The sequence below is a fragment of the Limulus polyphemus genome, unplaced genomic scaffold (assembly GCF_000517525.1).
Source record: "Limulus polyphemus unplaced genomic scaffold, Limulus_polyphemus-2.1.2 Scaffold506, whole genome shotgun sequence".
NCBI lineage: Eukaryota > Metazoa > Arthropoda > Merostomata > Xiphosura > Limulidae > Limulus > Limulus polyphemus.
In genome coordinates, this window is record NW_013666116.1 from 158,680 (window position 1) to 179,505 (window position 20,826).

General features: G+C 30.6%; 1 protein-coding gene across 11 annotated transcripts in view; it reads right to left on the reverse strand.

Moving 5' to 3' along the window:
• LOC106458732 (phosphatidylinositol 4-phosphate 5-kinase type-1 alpha-like) overlaps nucleotides 1-20,826 on the reverse strand; it is a 104,824-nt gene that overhangs the window by 45,066 nt on the left and 38,932 nt on the right. For all 11 annotated transcript variants that reach the window (XM_022385022.1, XM_022385015.1, XM_022385020.1 and 8 more), the window contains exons 10-13: nucleotides 18,120-18,359; nucleotides 11,345-11,425; nucleotides 9,264-9,333; nucleotides 1,220-1,370 (exon numbers count right to left, since the gene is read on the reverse strand). In XM_022385022.1, the coding sequence (XP_022240730.1) occupies nucleotides 1,220-1,370; nucleotides 9,264-9,333; nucleotides 11,345-11,425; nucleotides 18,120-18,359 (542 nt within the window). The remainder of the gene's footprint in view (nucleotides 1-1,219; nucleotides 1,371-9,263; nucleotides 9,334-11,344; nucleotides 11,426-18,119; nucleotides 18,360-20,826) is intronic.

The following is a 20,826-nucleotide window of genomic DNA, read 5'->3' on the forward strand; positions in this document are numbered from 1 at the left end:
ATATATATATATATATATATATATATATACAGGTAATGAACAAAAAAGGGAATCACCTGGGTAAATGAGAGACAACAAGTATATGCAATGCAGAGGCTACCACAGAGGTGTAGCTTGTCCATTAATTAAGCAAATAACATCCCAGCATGCAGACGGTCACATATAAAAATGCTGATCAGGCCTAGTTGCCTATACCCATGGCTAGCATGTTTGCAAGAGGAGACCTCAGTGACTTTGAAAGAGGGGTGATTGTTGGGGTGCATTTGGCAGAAGCTTCAGTGACCAAGACAGCTCAACTAGCTGATGTTTCATGAGCAATGGTATCTAAGGTGATGTCAGCATGGAACTCTGAGGGAAAGAAATCATCACCAAAGTGAAACAATGGGTGGAAACGCATACTCCAGGATCGTGATGTCTGTGCATTAATTCAAACTGCAAGGCAAAAGAGGTGAGCAACTGCAAATCTATTGACTACAAATTTTAACCTGGAGTGAGAGCAGCCAGTTTAATCATAAATGGTCCACCAAGAACTCCAAAGAACAGGATACCAAAGTCAGGGTGCAGTATACAAACCACTCATCACATCTGGCAATAAATTGGTAAGTCAGTTTATTTAAATCATGTGTAGCATATGTATTACATATTTACACAGCTCAAAAATTACAGGCCTAAGGTCATAAAATAAAATAATATACAAACGATTTTGAGTCTAATGTTACAGATGAATGACTATGAAATAATCATTTATGTGCACCACTTGAAAACAGTTTGACTGTACCATACATATCAGTATTGAAATACTGAATATCAAAAATATTTACATAGTCATAATAATCAAAATTGAAAATATATGAACAGAAACACCCATTTGTGGTTGCTCTTTATACATTCACAAATTTGGTTTTCTAATATAAAAAAATTAAATAGTTTTATACCACAACCAGAAACAAAGTGGCATTCCAAAAATTGAGAACAACTTGTGGTAATTTTTGTAAATAAAAGTATTTAAAATAGTTGTATATAATCAAACATCTCTAAAGTATCAGTCTAAATGCTACCTGATGTGGTACATTATCTTACAAGATCTTCCCATATTTCTCTCTTCTGTGAAGTTTAGGTAAACTTTTTTTTTGACTGCATGAATAGCAATAGTTTGTAAATGCTTATGCATGAGAAATCAAGAGCAGATTGCAGTATTGTTAGAGCAAACCAAACTTACGGAACATCTTCATCTTGATCAATCGGTTCCACTTCAGCTTGAATGCTTTCCATGGCAGTTGAATAGGCAGCAAGTCTTTGTTTATTGATGGATTTACTTCTCATGAGATTGACACCAGACTCTTGCCCCGAAACTTGTTCTTGGATCTTTTCTACAAATATGACAGAAAATAATAAATCATCATCATTTAAGATTTCAAAATAACTTTAACGATCTATCAAAAATTCAAATAGCCCTATATTTCTTTAACAACACATTAATCATTTAAAGATGAATGTAAATTACTACTAAATCATCAATTCTATTTATAATTTAAAGCAAAAGTTTCCTTACAAAGATCTAAAAAACAACAATCCTAACATTTATGTGACACGTCACTTTAGCCACTAAAGTCTGGCTAACTAAATTTGTTCAACTTTGTTTCTTCAAAGACCAAGATAGCTGCAAATTGGAATAAACTTGCACCAAAATAATAACAATTACCTACTCTAAGGATGAATGTAAAAGAAAGAACATATAAAACTTTAAGTAGAACTATGCTACCTAACAGGTTTCATTATTTAATTTTACACAATTAAATGCAGTTCACAATTAAAGATTCAACTTCAAGTAATATTAATTAGAGGTGTGCCAATTAATCAGCAACAATTACTATAGAAAAAGATTAAAACTGAGAATTTATTTTTTATTTTTGTTGGCAAAAATACTCAAGCTTTAAAATTAACCAACGAAATATAGTAATTTAAGCATGTAGGTTTATAATAAATACACATTATATAACCATGTAAATAAGATATACATGAGATTGTAAAAAACATTAATTTTCATTTTCATTGCATTATCTATCTGTAGTATCATTGATTACATTGGGCAACCAAAAACACATTTCTCTGCTACTAGAGAAAAAGCAACTGTTCCTGAGTGATTTGACAATGCTGATTCAAAAATTCTTCCATTAGTGCATCAACATTTGTACAGAAACACAAGGTATCTTGTATTCTGTAGTGAGAAGCAAGACTGTGAGGGTGACTTCAGTAAATTGAAACTCTTGTTCATGGAGCTAATAATTACATTGCTGTAAATGAGAGCCAAGAAGTTCCCCAAGCTGCTTTGATAGAAACAAGTCATGAATCAAATCAGATCATTTAGCTCTTTTTGTGTTATCAGATGAGGAAGTTTATGTTGAGGTGCCACAGGAATAGAATTACTAGTTGAAGATGACTGTTCTGTTCCCAAATTCTCTGATGGAAGACCATCCACATGAGATACTGGTTTCATTGCAGATGTAATATCTAGATATTTAATGTATTGTTTAGTTTTGTCTGAATATCCAGAAACATTAGTCATGCAAAAATAACAGTCACTTAGATGATCTTTGGGGTCACATCATGGGAGGTACAAATGGCATACTTGCTCTCTTCATATTCATCCACTGTGTTAAGCCAGATGTGTAAATTGTACAACACACATGTGGAGTTCAATGTTTTTCTTGGTCCCCAATTTTACATTCAAAATAGTGGTAGTAAGCTACCTTTATCTTGTGTGTGATGTTTTTCTGTCGCGAAACTGTAATATATTTTCCAAAAATGTAGAAGAAACTGTTTGGGTGAATTTTGCACTTTCAGACTTTACTTTAAAATGATTTTCTAAAAAAAAATTAAAAGAACTTATGTTTACAGAACTAGAATTTAAAAAGATTTAAAAAAACTAAGTTTTGCAGAATTTGATTATATTGTGGGTATGACTCAAAGAAGAAGATTGAACTTTGTTTTGTGTGGAATGAGGCGAACTGACCAAGTGAGTGAGAGGCAACAGAGATGAGCATCTGACTCTTTGTTGTAAAAATCAAAGTATAGTACACTAAGCCTTGGATGAAGCTAAAAAAACTGCAATAAAAATAATAAACTTTCATATCTGTTTATAAGAGAAAGACAAACTTTGTATTTCCTTATACGTTTTAAGCCTAAAAGGCTCATGAAGATACTAATAAATGCAGCCTTGATCTTTGTAGAGGTTTTCACACCTTAAATTTGGTATGTGATTTACTTCAGGAGAATGTAAAATCCAACAACCATTTACTGATATGCAGTATATGTGTGTGTGTATATACATATATCTATACTACGAAATGAAATACAGAATTTAACCTTGTTTTCAGTGAAAATGTACAAAATTAAGCAAGAGGAATAGGCATCAGTTATTTTTAATAAGAAATATTTAAGGAAAAGTAACATTAAACACATACTTAAATGAACTTTAGGTTTTGTTATAATTTTTTATTTAACAAGCTTTTGGACTTTGACAAGTAAGCTTTCATGTACAACTATGAACTATCAGAAAATTTTAAAAAGCACATTTTGCTAAATAACAATATCAACATTTAACCAACTGACTACTGATTCGCCATATAAGTATGGTCCACCTCTGGCAGTTGAATGCAAATTTGCTGTATGCAGTGTATAGCTTGCAAAAATTATATGCATTTAAAACAGCTGCAGTCAAATGGTTAAACATTTTAAAGATATCAATTATAAAACATAGTTGGATTGAATAATTTATCAAAATAATTCGAAAATCCAATTGCAGGTAATCTTCTATGCAGCATATATATTTTCTACATTAAAAAGATCAGAAAGTAGCTCAAACAAAAACAATAAAGAAATTAAAAGAAAATCACTCTTTTAGACTTAGATCTCTATTACACCCAGTGATATGTTTGTTTTCCTTAACAAATCATAACCAGCAAGCATTCATTTGTTAGACATGGTTATTTTAGAACCTAAAGAAGAACCACTGATTTTTCCTTTCTCTTTTTGGTGTCGCCTCCTTCATCTATAATTTTTACTTGGTTTAAATCAGTCGTGCTTGTTTATTTTGTAGGATAACAGTTCAACAACTCAAAATGAAATATCTAGTCTGCAAGTGTGACAGATTGTGAATTTGATACTATAAAGAAACAAGTAATAAAACTGAGAGAACAAATAAATTAGTAAAACTTCATAAAATTCTAATATGTTGAAAAATGTCATCAAATTAGTAAAACTTCATAAAATTCTAATATGTTGAAAAATCAACTGAAGGAACAAGTTCTGAAAAAGTGTCTTTATCTAATATCTGACAACACAGCCAACCTTGACAGTGCTCCTAGATAGGAAGTAGCCATTCAGTCAAAAGAACTAGTTGCTTATGAAGCAAGTTTCCAAATTAGGGAAGTTATGAATCAGACAGCACATAGCAACAAAAACACCCAGCATCACTACCCACCCAAGATCACTGATTCTAAAGAGCCCAAGAAAGAATAAAATTATTCTGACATTATTGGCAGGTAAGGAAATTCTATATGAACAGGAAACAGTACGTCATTCCCTTTACAATCTTAAACACCTCTATCAGTTCTCCCTAACTCTTCTTTTTTCAAGAGAAAACAATTTGAGATATTTTAGCCTCTCCTCATATGACAACCTCTCCATCCTAGACACCATTCTAGTAACCCTTCTCTGGACCCTTTCCAACAATTCAATGTCTTTCCTAAGGTAAGGAGCCCAAGACTGAACACAATATTACAAATGTGGCCTAACCAGTGTCCTGTACCATGAAATTATAACCTCTTTAGACTTGTATTCAATATTTCTGTAGATACAACCTAAATTCCTATTTGTCCTACCACTGGCAACAGCACACTGCTTGGATGGCTTTAGAGACTGACTGACTATTATATCAAGATCCCTTTCATTCATAACACTATATTAAGGATATTCCATTCCAAATTATACTTATAATTCAAATTATGATAACCCACATACATTATCTTGCATTTATTATAATTAAAACCTATCTACCATGTATTGTCCAACTCACTAAATGATCTAAATCCTTTTGTAAATCAGCAGCATCCTCTTCACAGCTAGGAACACCCAAGACCTTAATATCATCTGCAAATTTAAGTCATTTATTGACTATTCCTTCATCTATGTCATTAATGTAAATTAAAAAAAGCAATGGTCCAAAGACTGAGCCTTGAGGTACCCCACTTGTGAGGTTAATCCAGTTTGACTGAACTCCATTTGTAACAACCCTCTGCTTTCTTCCATCCAGCCACTCTTCTATCCAATTTGCTAACTTATCCTCCACACCTATAGAGCTAATTTTTTTTACAAGCCTTTTATGCGACACCTTGTCAAATGCTTTCTGAAAATCCAGATCTACACCCTTACCCTCATCTACATAAGCAGTAACCTTGTCAAAGAATGTTAAAATATTTGAAAGGCAAGATTTTCCCTTAGTGAAACCATGTTGACTATTCAATAAAATTCTAAACTTTGTTAAATGACTTTGCAAAGCATCTTTTAACAGACTTTACAAAACATTTTCCACAACTGATGCAAGACTAATGGGTCTATAGTTACTGGGACAATTTTTATCACCTCCCTTGAAAAGAGGAGTTACATTAGCTAACTTCCAATCCTCTGGTAGCTGCCCACTATTCAAGGACTGAAAAAAATAGTAGTAAGTGTTTCATATATCTAATCATTAACCTCTTTCAAAACCCTTGGGGAAATATTATCTGGCCCAGGAGCCTTATCGTTTTGTAAACTTCCCAATGTTTTCTTAACTAACTCAGAATTAATGCAGTCATCCAGTTTGATCTTGTTTCCATCTATCAACTGTTCAAGATGAGGAATACTGCTTAAATTTTCATTAGTAAAAACTGAAGAAAAAGCAAAATTTAATAACCATAATCATCAGATACTAGCCTTCCTTTGTCATCCCTAAAGGGTCCTACCCCACCCCCATCCTAACATTTTGTTTACCCTTAACGTATTTAAAGAAATCCTTACTGTTAATTTTTACAAATCTAAATTAATTAAATCTCTTACTCTTTGTGAGCCAACCTGGTTTTTTTACTTGCAGCTACCCTTTTCTTTCTATAAGGAATATGTTTACCTTAAATATTTAAAAATTACCTTTAAATATTTTCCACATCTGATCAGTGTCTCCAAATAACTCAGCTGCCCAATTCACAACAGAGTAATGAAGAGGATATTATTTGTACTGAAAGTACTTAGAATTATAGAACAGCTGTTAAACACTAATTTCTCATTAACTAATAGAACACAAACTACTTTCATTGGAACTCTCAGTTCTTCAAAATGACAGATGGTACCCACATTAGCTTACTATTATATCTCATAGTTGGTAAGCTTAAAAGCAATCTTTTGATGCAACAACCATTACATCAGAATTACATACACCGACTATGACTTTAGCAGGTTGATATAATTTTGTTTTATGGTAAAATGGAAACCAAACATTAAATCACTTTGAATTACCTCTGAATACCTACAAGTTACCCTGGAAGTAAACAATCAACTCCCTACCTTTCTATTATATTAGTTACAGAGAAAACTACTAACTATGTACCAAAAACAGCTACAGAGTAACCTTAAACAACGAATGTTAAAACTTCAAATCCTATTATCCTGTTTCAGTAAAAAGTAACAGTGTTAAGACACATGCACATAGCACAAAATATTTATGCAATAAACAAGTATACTGAAATGGATCAAAAGTAGCTTAAGCAAGTTTATCAAAACAAGTAGCAACAAAGAAAAATCTTAATATCAATAAACTAACCAAAGCATCTATAAAACCTGATGCTGGATGAAAAGTTAGGGGTAAACAAAATATCAAGTTACATCATGCACTAGTAGCCCACTGTTATTTGAGGAGAAATTTTTATATAATTTTTTAATTTTCAATTTTCGTATCTAATCTAACATAAAAAATAAGAAATATGCATAAAAACCAAAATATTTAGTACTTTAGCCTCGAGACTTTTTGCACTCAGGTGCATGGTTTAGTGAGCCTATTTTTTTCTAACTGCGTTAGACATCTAAAAATAATTCACATAGCTTTCAGAAATGTATTTCAGAACATAAAATATATATATATAGTCAGATACCAGAATAGAATATCCCAAACATCCTTAATCCAAACACATCTAGCACTTATGGCAAAATATAAGCTTTTACTGTTAAAACAAACTGACAATTGTCTGATTTATGCAGTGTAGAACATGCTCTTTCTGTTGGTTATAAATATGTCCAATAGCAATATCAGACAGAATTATAGACATTTCTTAAAAGACAGAAGATATAGGAGAGGTGTGTGTCAATGTGGGTTGAACAAATAGTGATATCTCACTAAAATAAGAGGTTGAAATATATAATATGGTTTGTCAATATCTACGGTATGCATTTCTAATTGTTTGAAAAATCTGAAGCTCTTATATACGGGAATAGAAAAAAATCTATAAATGAGAAATCAAAGTTCTTCCTCTTCATGTGACTCTGAGAGGTGAAGATTGAGAATTTATTCAAATATTTCCTTTTGAAATTAAGAAATTAAAACTTATATAACATAAAGCTTAGATTATAAGCTATATTTTGATATCAAGTTTATTGAATACATTGATAATAAAGGAGTTTAATTACATTTTGAATGTAACTGTAAAAAAAGAAATGAAAGAACAAGGCCATCCACTGAATGCTTGTTTGATACAATCAATCAGGGAAATCAAACAATTCATTGTACACAGTATTTTTCTAAGTCTAAGCAAATTATTTTTCTAAATGCTCTTTTATCTTTATTGCTTAGTTTGGTTTTCTCACCTCTTTTAATATAAAAATATATATACAACATACCAGAAAAGGTTATGTGAAATTGGATTTTTTTCTTATCAATTCAATAAATTATTGTTACACACTATAAAACTTTTCAAAGTCAATGTTTTTAGATACATATCTATGCTTCAAAATTGATAGATAAACAATTTGCATGATAGCTCATCAGTTGAAGGCTCATTTTGTGGTCATAATCTCTAAAATTCACCAAATTAAACAAATTTATTCCACGTTGTAAGTCTGAATTGATGGTTACAATTACTAGATAAAATAATAAACTGAAATAAATTCTTGCTAACAAAGACAATTAGAACCCTTAAATACACAGAAACAGTATGCAAACTTTGTTAGAAAGCTTACATGGTTCATAGTGAATTGTAATTAGCTTCAATAGCTTTAGGTAACAAAAAAGTCTTAAAAAAGGATGGTAAAACATGCCTCAAGAGAAAGTTGTGGCTACTTCTAAGGTTTCTGCAAACACTCAAACTTGTCTAAAACTGACTTTCGATGATAGAGTTATTTAAACATGTTTTGACAGATGTTTTAACAATATTTCTAATAATTACACAAAGTTATTGTTTTGCATTAGCTATGTAATGATATGTTTTATAGAACATGTGTTTTTGTTTTATGAAAAATAGACTACTAGAACTACCAAAGCTAGTAATTACATATTTCTGGTTTCATCAAACCCAGCATTCAAATATATGTGTTGTAAGACTGGAGATAAAGTAAAGCTGCTGCACTATCCTCTAACAATTTCTTTTTCTTCTACATCACAAATTTTTATGCATCTTTATGAAATTACTTCCCGGATCTTTATTCAAAATAAAATTAATTTGTATATATTTTAAGCTTGAGAACTTTAATGAACTGCAACTGTCTGTTGAAAGAAAATTACAGAAGCTAAAACATTATCTCCTTTTCTTTCAAGAGGCAGTTGCAGTTCATTAAAGTTCTCAAACCTACTCTTCTACTCTGCCTAAAGTTTCACTGTATACATTTTACTTCTCTTCCCAGTTAATAACAAAAAAAAACAACTTTGAACAATCGTTTTTCAGCAAAAACACGTTCACATATATACACAGTAAAGCTTGTTTCTTATAATATTACACATCATCATCAAATAACACAGCCTTCACATAATACGTACATATATATATATATGAAAAAATAATATTTTGATACTGAAACACGAGACAACAGATTAAGTAGTTTTTTAGAATATTAAGATGGAAATTAGTTTAACTTGCTTCTGCTTATTTTCTACCTTTCAAACACAAGATAGTTGCAACTAAGATAAATTTTCTGTTTTCTGCATCTATTTATATTTTACAGTTATTTGCACTGAAATATCTTACCTCCTGCTGAAATTGTTGTACTGTTTTCTTTTCCATCTTCAATGTTTAATTTCTTTTGTTGCTGCTGTTCCTATAAAACATTTTCAATCACAGATTTATCAAAATACTTAGTTTCCAAATGTTTAAGAATTAATTACATGGTACAAGTAAAGCAGAATCCAATAAAAAACACTTTATTTTACAAGGTAAGTTAAATAACTTGATTTTTAAGCATATCAGATCACCAGTGATAACTACAAACTATGCATCTTGGTTGCCTGAAATGTCAAACAAGTAATTAAATTTAAATCCTCCATTTCTTAGCATGTCATTCCTCAATAATAGCAATAATAATTTATATTAACTAGCAGAGACGTGCAAAATATTTGCTGTCAAATTAGTGTCTTTATTGCAACAGTTTCTTTAAATACAAGATTTGTAGAATAATACAAACAAAATGTAACTGTAGACACTGAAATGTGTTAGTCCACTTGTATTTAGGTTGTACTTTACTAAAACCTTAACTAATGTTAGGCCTAAAATCGATAGAGAGATAAATTAGCACTGAACCATGTACGTTTTTTACTGTAGCTTAGTTAGGACTAAACAATACTGTACTTAATACTATCTATAAATAAACTTGCAATGTTATTCTAGAACCTAACGTCAGACCTTTTTGGAATCTTCAAGCTTTTAATATTATTGTACTAAATAGTTAATACAAAATGTTTACATCCAACTTTTTATGTTATTCCTTCATTCACAGAGCAGTTGTAGTGACTTGTTTGTTGAGCTTTCCAGCTCTCTAGTGCAGGCAAGCACTTGCACTGTTTTTCTGGGTAAAATTCTTACTGTGCATGTTTATAAGGTGTACTAACAGCAGAATTATAGTATGACAAGATTTCAGTGTCTGCAATTAGAATTCTTTTATATTATTCTAGAAATCCTGTATTTAAAGAAATAATGGTGCAATAAAGACACTAATCTGAGCACAAATGTTTTGTGGGTCTTTGCTAGTCTATTATAACAATACTCAATTTTGTCTGTCATAATTATGTGTGCATATCTTACTATCAAAATATGCCCGCGTGCACACGTCATTTCCATAACAGAAACATGAACAAGTGTATTATTATACAGATCATTCATTATATTGTTATCTAAGACCTTTTAAAAAGTTTACAGTATTTGGAGAAGAACTAAATTTGCACCCTTCAATTTTTATCCCATGATATTAACAAATGTAATACCACCTGGTACGGTACCACTTTGGCACATTTTATTACTTTTCAGAATTAGCCACAAACCTATTAAAATCTTAATCCAGCACTTTGATGTATGGATTTTATCATCTTAAAATACTTTCATTAATATAAAAAGTGCATAATAAACATACACACCACCCATTAAACTTACAAAAGTAACTTATAAAAAGCAAGTTCACAATTTCTATAATACATTTGCCAATGAAGTAATAATTGATAAAGATTCTTATGAAAATGTTGTTAGTAACAGTTAATGATGGGTTTTTTCTTAAACCATAAGGTCACCAAATTTATTTCCTGTTTTACAAATCATACATCTGAAGTTGAAGAAACAAAATGAAATTAAAAAATTTGTAATATGCCATTAATTATGGAAATAATATAGTTACCATGTTTTATTTGTTTCATTAAGATTATCTTCAACAATTCCCCATAACATATTTTTTTCATTTTTAATAGACTTATTTTCCTAATTCTGGTTATCCTCTGAATTCAGATATGTTGACTGTGCTTCATTATGTTTCTGGTCATTTCAATTCTCTATCTCAACAGTATAATCTTTATCTCTACATGTTTTTTAGTAAGAAATATGCCAATTGATGTGTAGTGTACAAATTTCTTATATTAACAAGAATTAAATTACATTTTATACCATAAATAAATAATGTCAATGATAAAAATAAAAGCCTATTTCAAAAGCCTATTGTTACTTGTCAGTTTGACATAGCTTTAAATGTAATAAAAACATGTAAAATTCAATAATAAATTACTGTCACTCAATACTTTAATTTAAAAAAATGGAATTTCATCTTTCAAAGTTATAACCCTTAAACCTACCATTTTTTCCCTTGCAGCTTGGTCCAAGTTATGAACACCAATCAATAAGCTGTAATCCATGATCTTAAAGCTCTCTAAAACCTATATAAAAAAAAGAAAAAATTATAGACCTAAAAAGGCTTAAAAATAGCAATAAAATCACATGTATCAAAATTATATCATGATTTTAATTTGTAGTAAGCAGAATAAAAAAGAAATCATTTAACACTGTCCACAAAATGAGGAATTCCACTGATATTAACTAGTTCACTAAAACTTATAAGTCCATTAAATAGAAATAGCATATCAAATACTGCATAAATAAAATCCCACCCTTGACAAGAAAAATATTAATTTAGGTATGGTTCTATGTACAATGCCATGTAGTTCAAAGTTCTTTATTTTTTTCAGGTATAAAGCATACCACCAGCAAATGGCAACAGTTATTACTCTAAACCCTATTACATGTTGAGCAGCTTTCTAGTATCTAATGCACACTTCCATATCTAATCTCAAAATTTAAGTAAAAATAGTAATTTAACTATTTCCACAATTAATACCTGCACCACTAAAGGTGATCAAAGTTATGTTTTCACCCCTGTGTGTTTGTCAGTGAGATTTCTCAAAAATGGCTGAATGGATTTGGACAAAAGTTGATATACATTTGGAATAACACCAAACTTAGAAGTGATTAGTTTTTCAAAGGTCCAGGTCATGAAAATGCAAAAAAAAAAAAAAAAAAATCCCTATCTGTTAAGATATAGACTGATTTTTCATACTATTTTTGCTGTGTAATTCACTTAAAATGATCAGATTTTGGTGAAACTTGGACATATGTAGAATAATATGCCTCATTGTCCTGCCAAAAAATGGTCTATGTCCATTGATTACAAGAGAAATAAAGACAAATTTTCATATTTTTTGAGGGCCAAATATGATCAATGCTGCATAGTAGAGGTATGTGCTCCACTGAGTGCCCTCTAGTTTCACTTGAACTTACTTAAAAATTAATATCTAGAAACTTTGCAAAATTTATTCAGTATAATTTGCAAAAACAAATTTTAAAAAATGTTTGAATTTTGATCTCTGTACAGCTACATGGAGTATCACCTGTAAACATGCTTATAGGTTTATTTAAAATTTTTCTGCCCATTCTAAAGTATAGATCTGTATTCACTCAAACTGTCATTTTTCATAATCAGCCTTATCCACATTTTTTTCTCTTGCAAATTTTATTGTCAAAGATTTTTCTTCAAAAACCTAGACGGCAAGCCTCTTATGATGTCACAAGTAGGTTGGACACAACGAAGAAACCTTAGCCTTGATACCCAACAGAACCAATGATGAAAATGACTGGATAGAAAAGATTCTTGCCTATCTATATCAACATAAAGTAAATAGTGAATTAAGCAATAACTTATGGTTCCTGAGAAAGTGACTAGTCGAAGTTCTCATAGTGGAGAATAGAGGAAGTTTATTAAACTTAAGAACAAGTCACAAACCTAGAATTTTTTTCTTTTTAGTTTCTTTTTGTTCATGATAATTTTATTGCTTCATATTGTGTCTTTCTGAATGATAAACGAATATTCTTTAGATAAAAAGATGATAAGGGTTAATGAGTATGGTAAGCTAGAAGTTATGGAAAAGGTTTGTTGAATTTCAAGCAATGCTACTCTCTAGAGCTATCTGTGCTAGCTGTCCCAATTTAGAAGTTATGGACTAGAGGGAAGACACCACCCACAGCCAGTTCTTGGAATATTCTTTTACCAGAAAAAGTGGAATTGACCATCACATTATAATGTTTCCACAGCAGAACGGTGAGCATGTTCAAGTTCAAATCCACAGACTGCAAGTTGAGTACCCTAACCATCAGGATATACACCAGGCCCCTCTCCAAAACGAAACTATTCAGTTAACAGAAATGTTTTTTTTTATTTGTGTGTATGTGTGTGTGTGTATGTATGTAAATTATTGAAAATAAATGATAATCTGAGAGAAATTGAGCTTAATAAAAGTATAGTTGGAAAAATATTGTCTACATCAGTATAGGTCTACAATACAAGTGCAAGTTGTGTTTCAACTGGTCGATGCTTTTTACTGTTCATCAGTGTTTTATGCTATTTTCTCACAAAACTGTTTCAATAGGTAAAGATAAATAACAAGTATAAATAAAATGGAAGTTTGTAATCAATAATATTAAAAAAAAAGATTTTTTCAATATTTTCTCATCTGTTCATACAAGAAAATTAGTATCTTGTTATTAGAACATTATCACAACATTTAAGGTTTTACTGAAAAACAAGTCTATTGGATACATTTACAAAATTTTGGACAAACAAATATGAAAAAGTATTTTTTAATGTATTTTAAAAACATCTTTTCACAACAAAATTTATGAAAATTCACAATCTACAATATTATACTGAACCCAATTATATAATTTTATAGACAAATTTGGATATTATGTATACAGTATTTACCAGATTTCATGCAACTAGGTTAAGCATCTTAAATGTGAGAACAAAAAAAATGGGGGGGGGGGGGGTCATGATGTCACCCTGCTGGTACGGAAACAAGGTAAAGGATATTTAAGTACAAACACTTCGGTAATTGAATGTTATGACTACAGTGAAGTGTGAGTTGACAAACAGAATTCCCCAAGTATACTATCTGCTTCTTTTAATATTTTTTGCATAATGATTAACTGCACATAACCATTCCTAGTTTTGAACTGATAGACTAGAAGGAAGGCACTTGGTCAACATAACTCACTGCCAACACTTGGGCTACTCTTGTCTAATTCATGCCCCACCTCTTAAAATTATTTTGAAAAAAAACAGCATTCTTTTGTATATACTATTTACAAATAATTTATGTGTTGATGTAACTCTGCTGATCGTGATAAGTTAAAAGGCTTTAATTAACTTGATTAAATTCTTGATTAAATACAGTAATAATTCGCTTTGTACAATTTAAGTATAGAAATTTATATATTTTCAATAAAATCTATAATCAACTTGGTATAATTAAACTGATCTGAGATCACCATTGCTGCCAATTATAACTACACTTGAAAAATTACAGAAATAGCTTCACTGTTTATTTTGTCTAAATGTGGAATTTTAAATAAAATACTTTACTTGTTACAGAAGTTCTTTATGAAATATTATCCAAAGGACAGCTTTTTTTTTATAGCCAATATTATAATTTTCATTACCCAAATTATACTTAATCTTATAAACATTACATTTTTATGCACAAACATAAATTTCGTTTCATTTTGTGTTCAAATGTGTTTTAAAAGTAATCAACTAAATCACTCCACTGTAACCTTCAAGACAATAAATAGGAGGATGAGCAGAATTTAAACATAAAAGAAAAAGAAAGAACAAATTATAAAACTAACTTTAAATGAACAACCACAAATTCCACAAAACTCTATCTACTTTATTTCTCTCAGTTTCATTAACAACAAGTTACTGCTATGACATAGGCTGAAAACATTAGCAAAGTGGGAGAATCGATATGTATAACAATGGTAATAAAACCAGGGTTAGGAGTTACAAAAATAATACATAATATGAAGCTTTAGAAACAGATGTAGAATGATCTTAAGTAGTTATGTTGCATTATATAAATTAAAATAAAATAACAGATTTTCTACAGGTATAAACTATATTATAGATATATTTAGTAAAATAAATATGGCAGTTCAGCAACTGGTTTATCTACAACAAGACTAAATCTAATATTCATCTATAGTGATCTGCTTATACACTCACTTCTTTAGTTATACTGATTCAAAGCCCTTAAGTGTTTCAAATCTCTCATATAGATCTCATTACTAATAGTATGTTATTTTATAAATTACATAACTCGTGGTTTATCTGTCACCTATACCTGCTTTTTTTTAGTGAGATAATTACTTTTCTTGCATTTATTGTTAAGTGTAATAATAATGAAATAATAGATCACAACATAAACATAAGTTCACAATTGAATGTCCTTTAAAGATAGACATAGATGATTTTTTTAAACTGGAAATATAAGGAAGCATTATTTATTTCAAAATACAAGCTAGAAATTAACAGACTGTAGATGGGTATTATGATTTAATCTTGTTATAGATAAACCAGTTCCTCTACTGTTATTTTTATATTATTAAAGATATCTATAATGCGGTTAATTTTGCTACACCTATAATTTTCCCCAAAATTGGTAAATTGCAACTTAACAAAAACTTGTGATCATTATATATCTGTTTTTAATGCATCATTTTATATACTATTTCTGTAATACTTATGTGTCCCAATGTATCTATCCATGTGTATTATCACTCTAATAAGTTAGAATTAATTATCCCATTCTTCATTGGCTGAAACAACTTCTATGTTTATATTCTTTAAGCCTAATACCCATAGTAGTAAGTTGTTCCAGGTGAAGTTGCATAAACGAAACACTAACAGATGAAATAAATAAAAAATTTTTGGAGCTTATGGTCATTCAATTAAAGGTAATTGTATCTAAAGTACTTGAGCATATATTTAATGTTTTTTTTTTTTAAACTAAAAAAAATTATTTTAGTTTGACTCCAGCAGCTCAAACATCATATCAGAGAAGTATTTTAACATCACATTCTTCTCCAATTAAACCTAAAACAGTAACAAGCCATCTAAAAGGTGTACACATTATAAACATTCATCCCAACATGTAATGGCTACCCAGAAAAAACAATTAATCACTTCACTTTCAAATGTAGTATTAAAACAGTAAAATTTTACATTGCAGGTTGTACACTAACTAATATTTAAAGCTCATACAATTTTAATCAAATGTAAACATCAGAATAAATTTATTAAACTGAAATTATTTAACAACATGATAGCTAAAAAATCAATGTAACAGACGGATGTTTCAAGTTCCAACAAAAATCTTTTCCAAGGGTCTGACTGAAGAACAAGATCTTCATCAACTGTGTTGCATCACCTACTGGTTTGTCTTTAACAGTTAGCAAAGGGGTAGCAGCCAGCATCCCTATGTAATATCAAATATGGACATCTAGTAATATGCCACCCTTCTGAACACATCACATTTTGTTTAATATCCAATATTTCATAATTGTGCAAGAATGATTTGTGTTCAGCAAGATCAGATTTATTTACTGCACATTTACATTTCCCAAATCATATACAATTACATTCATTATAAAAGTTTACAAGAGATGTGTACACACTGCTGTGTTGACACCTGATAAAACTACTTTTGGTTTTACACATACAGTGTGTGTGTGTGTGTGGTATTAGTAGAAAATATCAAAATCTGACAAAATATGTAAAGTTGTGGCATTTCACTCAAACCCCATTATTATCTAACCACACAAATTTGAACATTTGGCCACTATGATATGCTTTCTAAAAGTTTTTGAAAACTAAAAACCATCACCGACAATGTTTGTACAGTGAATACTCACTCAACCTTCAAATGTTTTAATCATCCCTGTTTATGCACTTCTTAACAGAACGACTTTATAAAACTCCTACAAAATTTTTAATTAATCATCCACATTTTTGCATTAATAAACAGAATACTCGGAACTCAACAAAATACTAAATTGGTAACAAAATTTTAGAAAATTACACAACAGACCTATTTGACCTCAAATAAAAACATGTTCAAACATGCTTATTGCACATGCATTTTCTTTAAAATATAAAAATGCAACATTGTTATTAGCATAAAATGACAAACAATACTATAAAAACTGCTTTTTTAAAAATATTCTGATACTACAGCATTACATTCAAATTATGGTTTAGACATTTTGCAGTAGAAAAATTTTTGTTAAATTTTAGCACAAACAGAAATTAACAGGCATCCATAAGAGTAACTCTTAGTAGGCTTTTCACCTATACACGTATTTGTTTTTTTGCATATTTCTTTTCCTCTTCTTTTCCATATGTATACAGAATGGATGGAGAGTCATCTGTTTTCCCAAATGATATTATTGTGCTAGTAGAATATGTCAAAATTTGACAGAATGTTTTGGTATTTCAAGATAGTCTAAAACTAAGGATTATCTAATTCATATTAGAAAAGTTCCTCATAAATAACATTTTCAATATTTGCACCTCCAGATTTGTAACTATGACCATACCCTCGATAGGGCAAAGTAGAGCTGACTGTGAGAATAAAGCAACTCAGATAGAATATCCTAGTTCCCAAGTTATATCATTTGTATAAAATACATAATTACTCTATCCAATTCAAGCAAAATCATTATACTTGAAGGATACAATTATCTTATACATGATATTGTCATTGTCCACTCTAGGGTATCTGGAACATATGAATAAGGTTAAGACCTATATTTTCAGGTTATTGAAATATACATGAATTTTGATCATAGCTCATTTAAATAAAAAATTTTATAGTCAGTAGTAACACAAATATTTGTTAGTGCATGACCAATGCTGCAAGTTCCTGCCAGTTTTAGCTCTTCTAAACTTTGAAAATAACTAAAAAGTAGTTAAAATAGATGTCACAAACTTAGTAACATAAAAAAAGTTTAATAATTGGATTAAAATTCATTAATAATTAGTCTTAAAAATATTAGAAAAGCTCTCAACTGCAGCAGAATACAACAAATAATTTAATGACTATTTGAAATTTATCTAACACTATTCTTCCTGGAAAACTGGACTGGTAATTAAGAAACCACATAATCTTATTGTTATTCTTAACTTGATGTAATATCACACACACTTATCAACATCACCTACCGAGTGTTATTACTTACCCTACAATCCCTTTGAATGGTTTTAATTAATGCACTGAATGTTTCGGCTTCTAGTAATATCCCTTCAGGATGATGTTCCATAAAATCTAAATCTTTAAAAGTGGGAGATGCTTTATTTCGCTCATACTTGTTAGCCTTTCTTTTATACGTAGAACCTTTTAAGTCATACTTCTGATGCATTTTAATTGATGATGGAAGCAAGTTGTTCATCACTGCCATTCTTACGTTCTTCCCACCACACTACAATTTAACAAGTAAAAATATTCAACATCTGCAGAGTGTTGATAAAATCCTTGAATTAGCTTATGATCTACTAATGGTGAAAATTAAAAAAAAACTAGTTTCTGGCAAAAAATTACTAAAGAGAAGAACACTGTCATAAAAATACATAATGTTAATAACAATAATAAAACTCAAACCCTAGCAAAGTTTTCTATACCTTATCTTCATACATACCAATTTTCTGGTATAAATGAAAACAAAGTACACATTATCACTAAATATAATATTTAAAAAAAAAAACAACGAAAAACTCTTGAATCAGAATGTAAATGTTAAGCAGAGTGGTTGCTTCTTTTAGAAAACAAGAATCTCAAAAGATATGCTACAGTAAATCAATAGGCTTTTATAAACAGCATCAGTGAAGTTCAGCATTTTTCTCATGGTAGAATACAGTATCAAGTTTCATTAACTGATTACTTCTCTAATGTCATGAATCAGGTGTATAATCAGGCCACCTTAAATTTAATTATCAGGTTTTTATTGGCTCAAGTTTGGAATTACCAAGTGAAAGGTGTGTGGAGAAACAGGCAGTTAAGTCAGTATCAGAATTTACCATTAGTTTTTATCATTATCAAATGTATGTTTGCATCAACAATCTTGTAATTAGCACTGATATCACCATGCAAGTTGCAGTATGGAGAGGCATCAGTGTAGTTACAGGATTATTATTTTGTTACATAATAAAAACAGCATATATATGGTGTACTTTTGTTGGTACATTACTTTACAATGTTATTTGTACGTAATCCTATAGCTTAACACATACTTTACTAAATTCAAGTTTTAAGGCATAACAGATAGTTATTTGTTTCTCTTAAATCCAGAACATCTCCCAACTGTTGCATAGTTCAGAAAGGGAGGGACACAAGGGATGGAGAAGCCTGTGATAAAATATCTATGCTATAGTCTTTGAATTTTATATTTTCTTCATCACATACAGACCAATAATGATATTTAATAGGTCAATGACATATATATGCATACCTAAAGAAGCTATTCTCCACAAATGAAGTAGCACTACAATGATTATTTTATCATGCTATTCTTTATGGTTTTCTGACACTTATAGACATTAACACTGTATTTTTGCTTTCATTTTTAGATCATCATATTTCATCATTGTTTTGGCAGATCACACTAAAATCATTCTTTAAACAATTTGATGGTAGTCAACAATCAAGTTTCCAGCAATGCGGAAGTGACAGTTCAGCTTACTCTGAAACTCAAAGTACAACTCTCCAATCATCTACCTCACCTCAGTAGACCAGATTCGTGTTACAAACAGGAGACACTATCAGTCCCTCTATCACACATTCACAATTCATTGCACACAGTGAAATTTCCCCTCTATCATCACCATACCTTGGCTTGCCAAGAGCATTCAAGAAGATTGTTCAAGTCAACCTTGTTAGGTGATGTTTCATCTTCCACCACCTGCGAAGGAAATCTGTGGATTTGACAACAGAAGTGGAGTGCTTCAACTGATTGGCAAAAATAAATGCAGCAAAAACATGGATAAGAGCAAGGTTTGTTTTTCTAACCAAGACCTATGCAGAAACATCCAGAAAAAAACTGGAAATTGTAAAAGAATCAGGCACACATTGCTTAAACACGGTTGTGGGGGAAAACTTGAAATTTGTATGTCATACAGCTTGTGTACAGGCTGTTACCCACCAACATCTATCAACTTCTAGCAATGTTAATGTCCATCCTTGGGTATGAATGACATCATGACTGGATAAAAACATTTCACTAAACTCACAAAAATATTTCTCACAATGCATTTTGATTGTAAGCATACCACACTGGCAGCATGGTCCTTCCCTCCAAGTTTCATAGTAGATACACTGGCAGCATGGTCCTTCCCTCCAAGTTTCATAGTAGATACACTGCAGCAGGATATATCCATGAAGGAAATAACTTTGTACCATTTAGACCCAGTGTTTAAAATTGCAAACATGTCATTATTAAGGATCACAGAGAAATTGCTAGCATAACTGCAGCTCAGCAGCCTACTCAGCTGCTTCTGGAAATCCAAACTTCAACAGCCATTGGGATTGCTCTTGATGATTTAGTTGATCAAATGCAACTTGATAACAAGCTCACTGCACTTAGTTTGTAGCACAACAGGGTGAGCTAAAGATAAAATTTTTAGGAATGTGGAACCACAATCCAGGAATACTGCGGGCCTGTTTTTGACTGATGTCTGTGAAATTGTTTAGTCCACAGAGAAATGTTTGCACAAAGTTTCCAGAGCTGGCAGAGATCTTCAATCAATGACGAAAGTCAAGAGCATTAGAAGAGAATAATAGAGAATAAATGGGAATAGAGCTGTGCAAAGAGCCAATTTACTGGCATTTGAACTGATGGTACAAAATTCCAAAAATTTGAAAATTCCAAAAATCAAAGTGTTTTGTAGATCAGA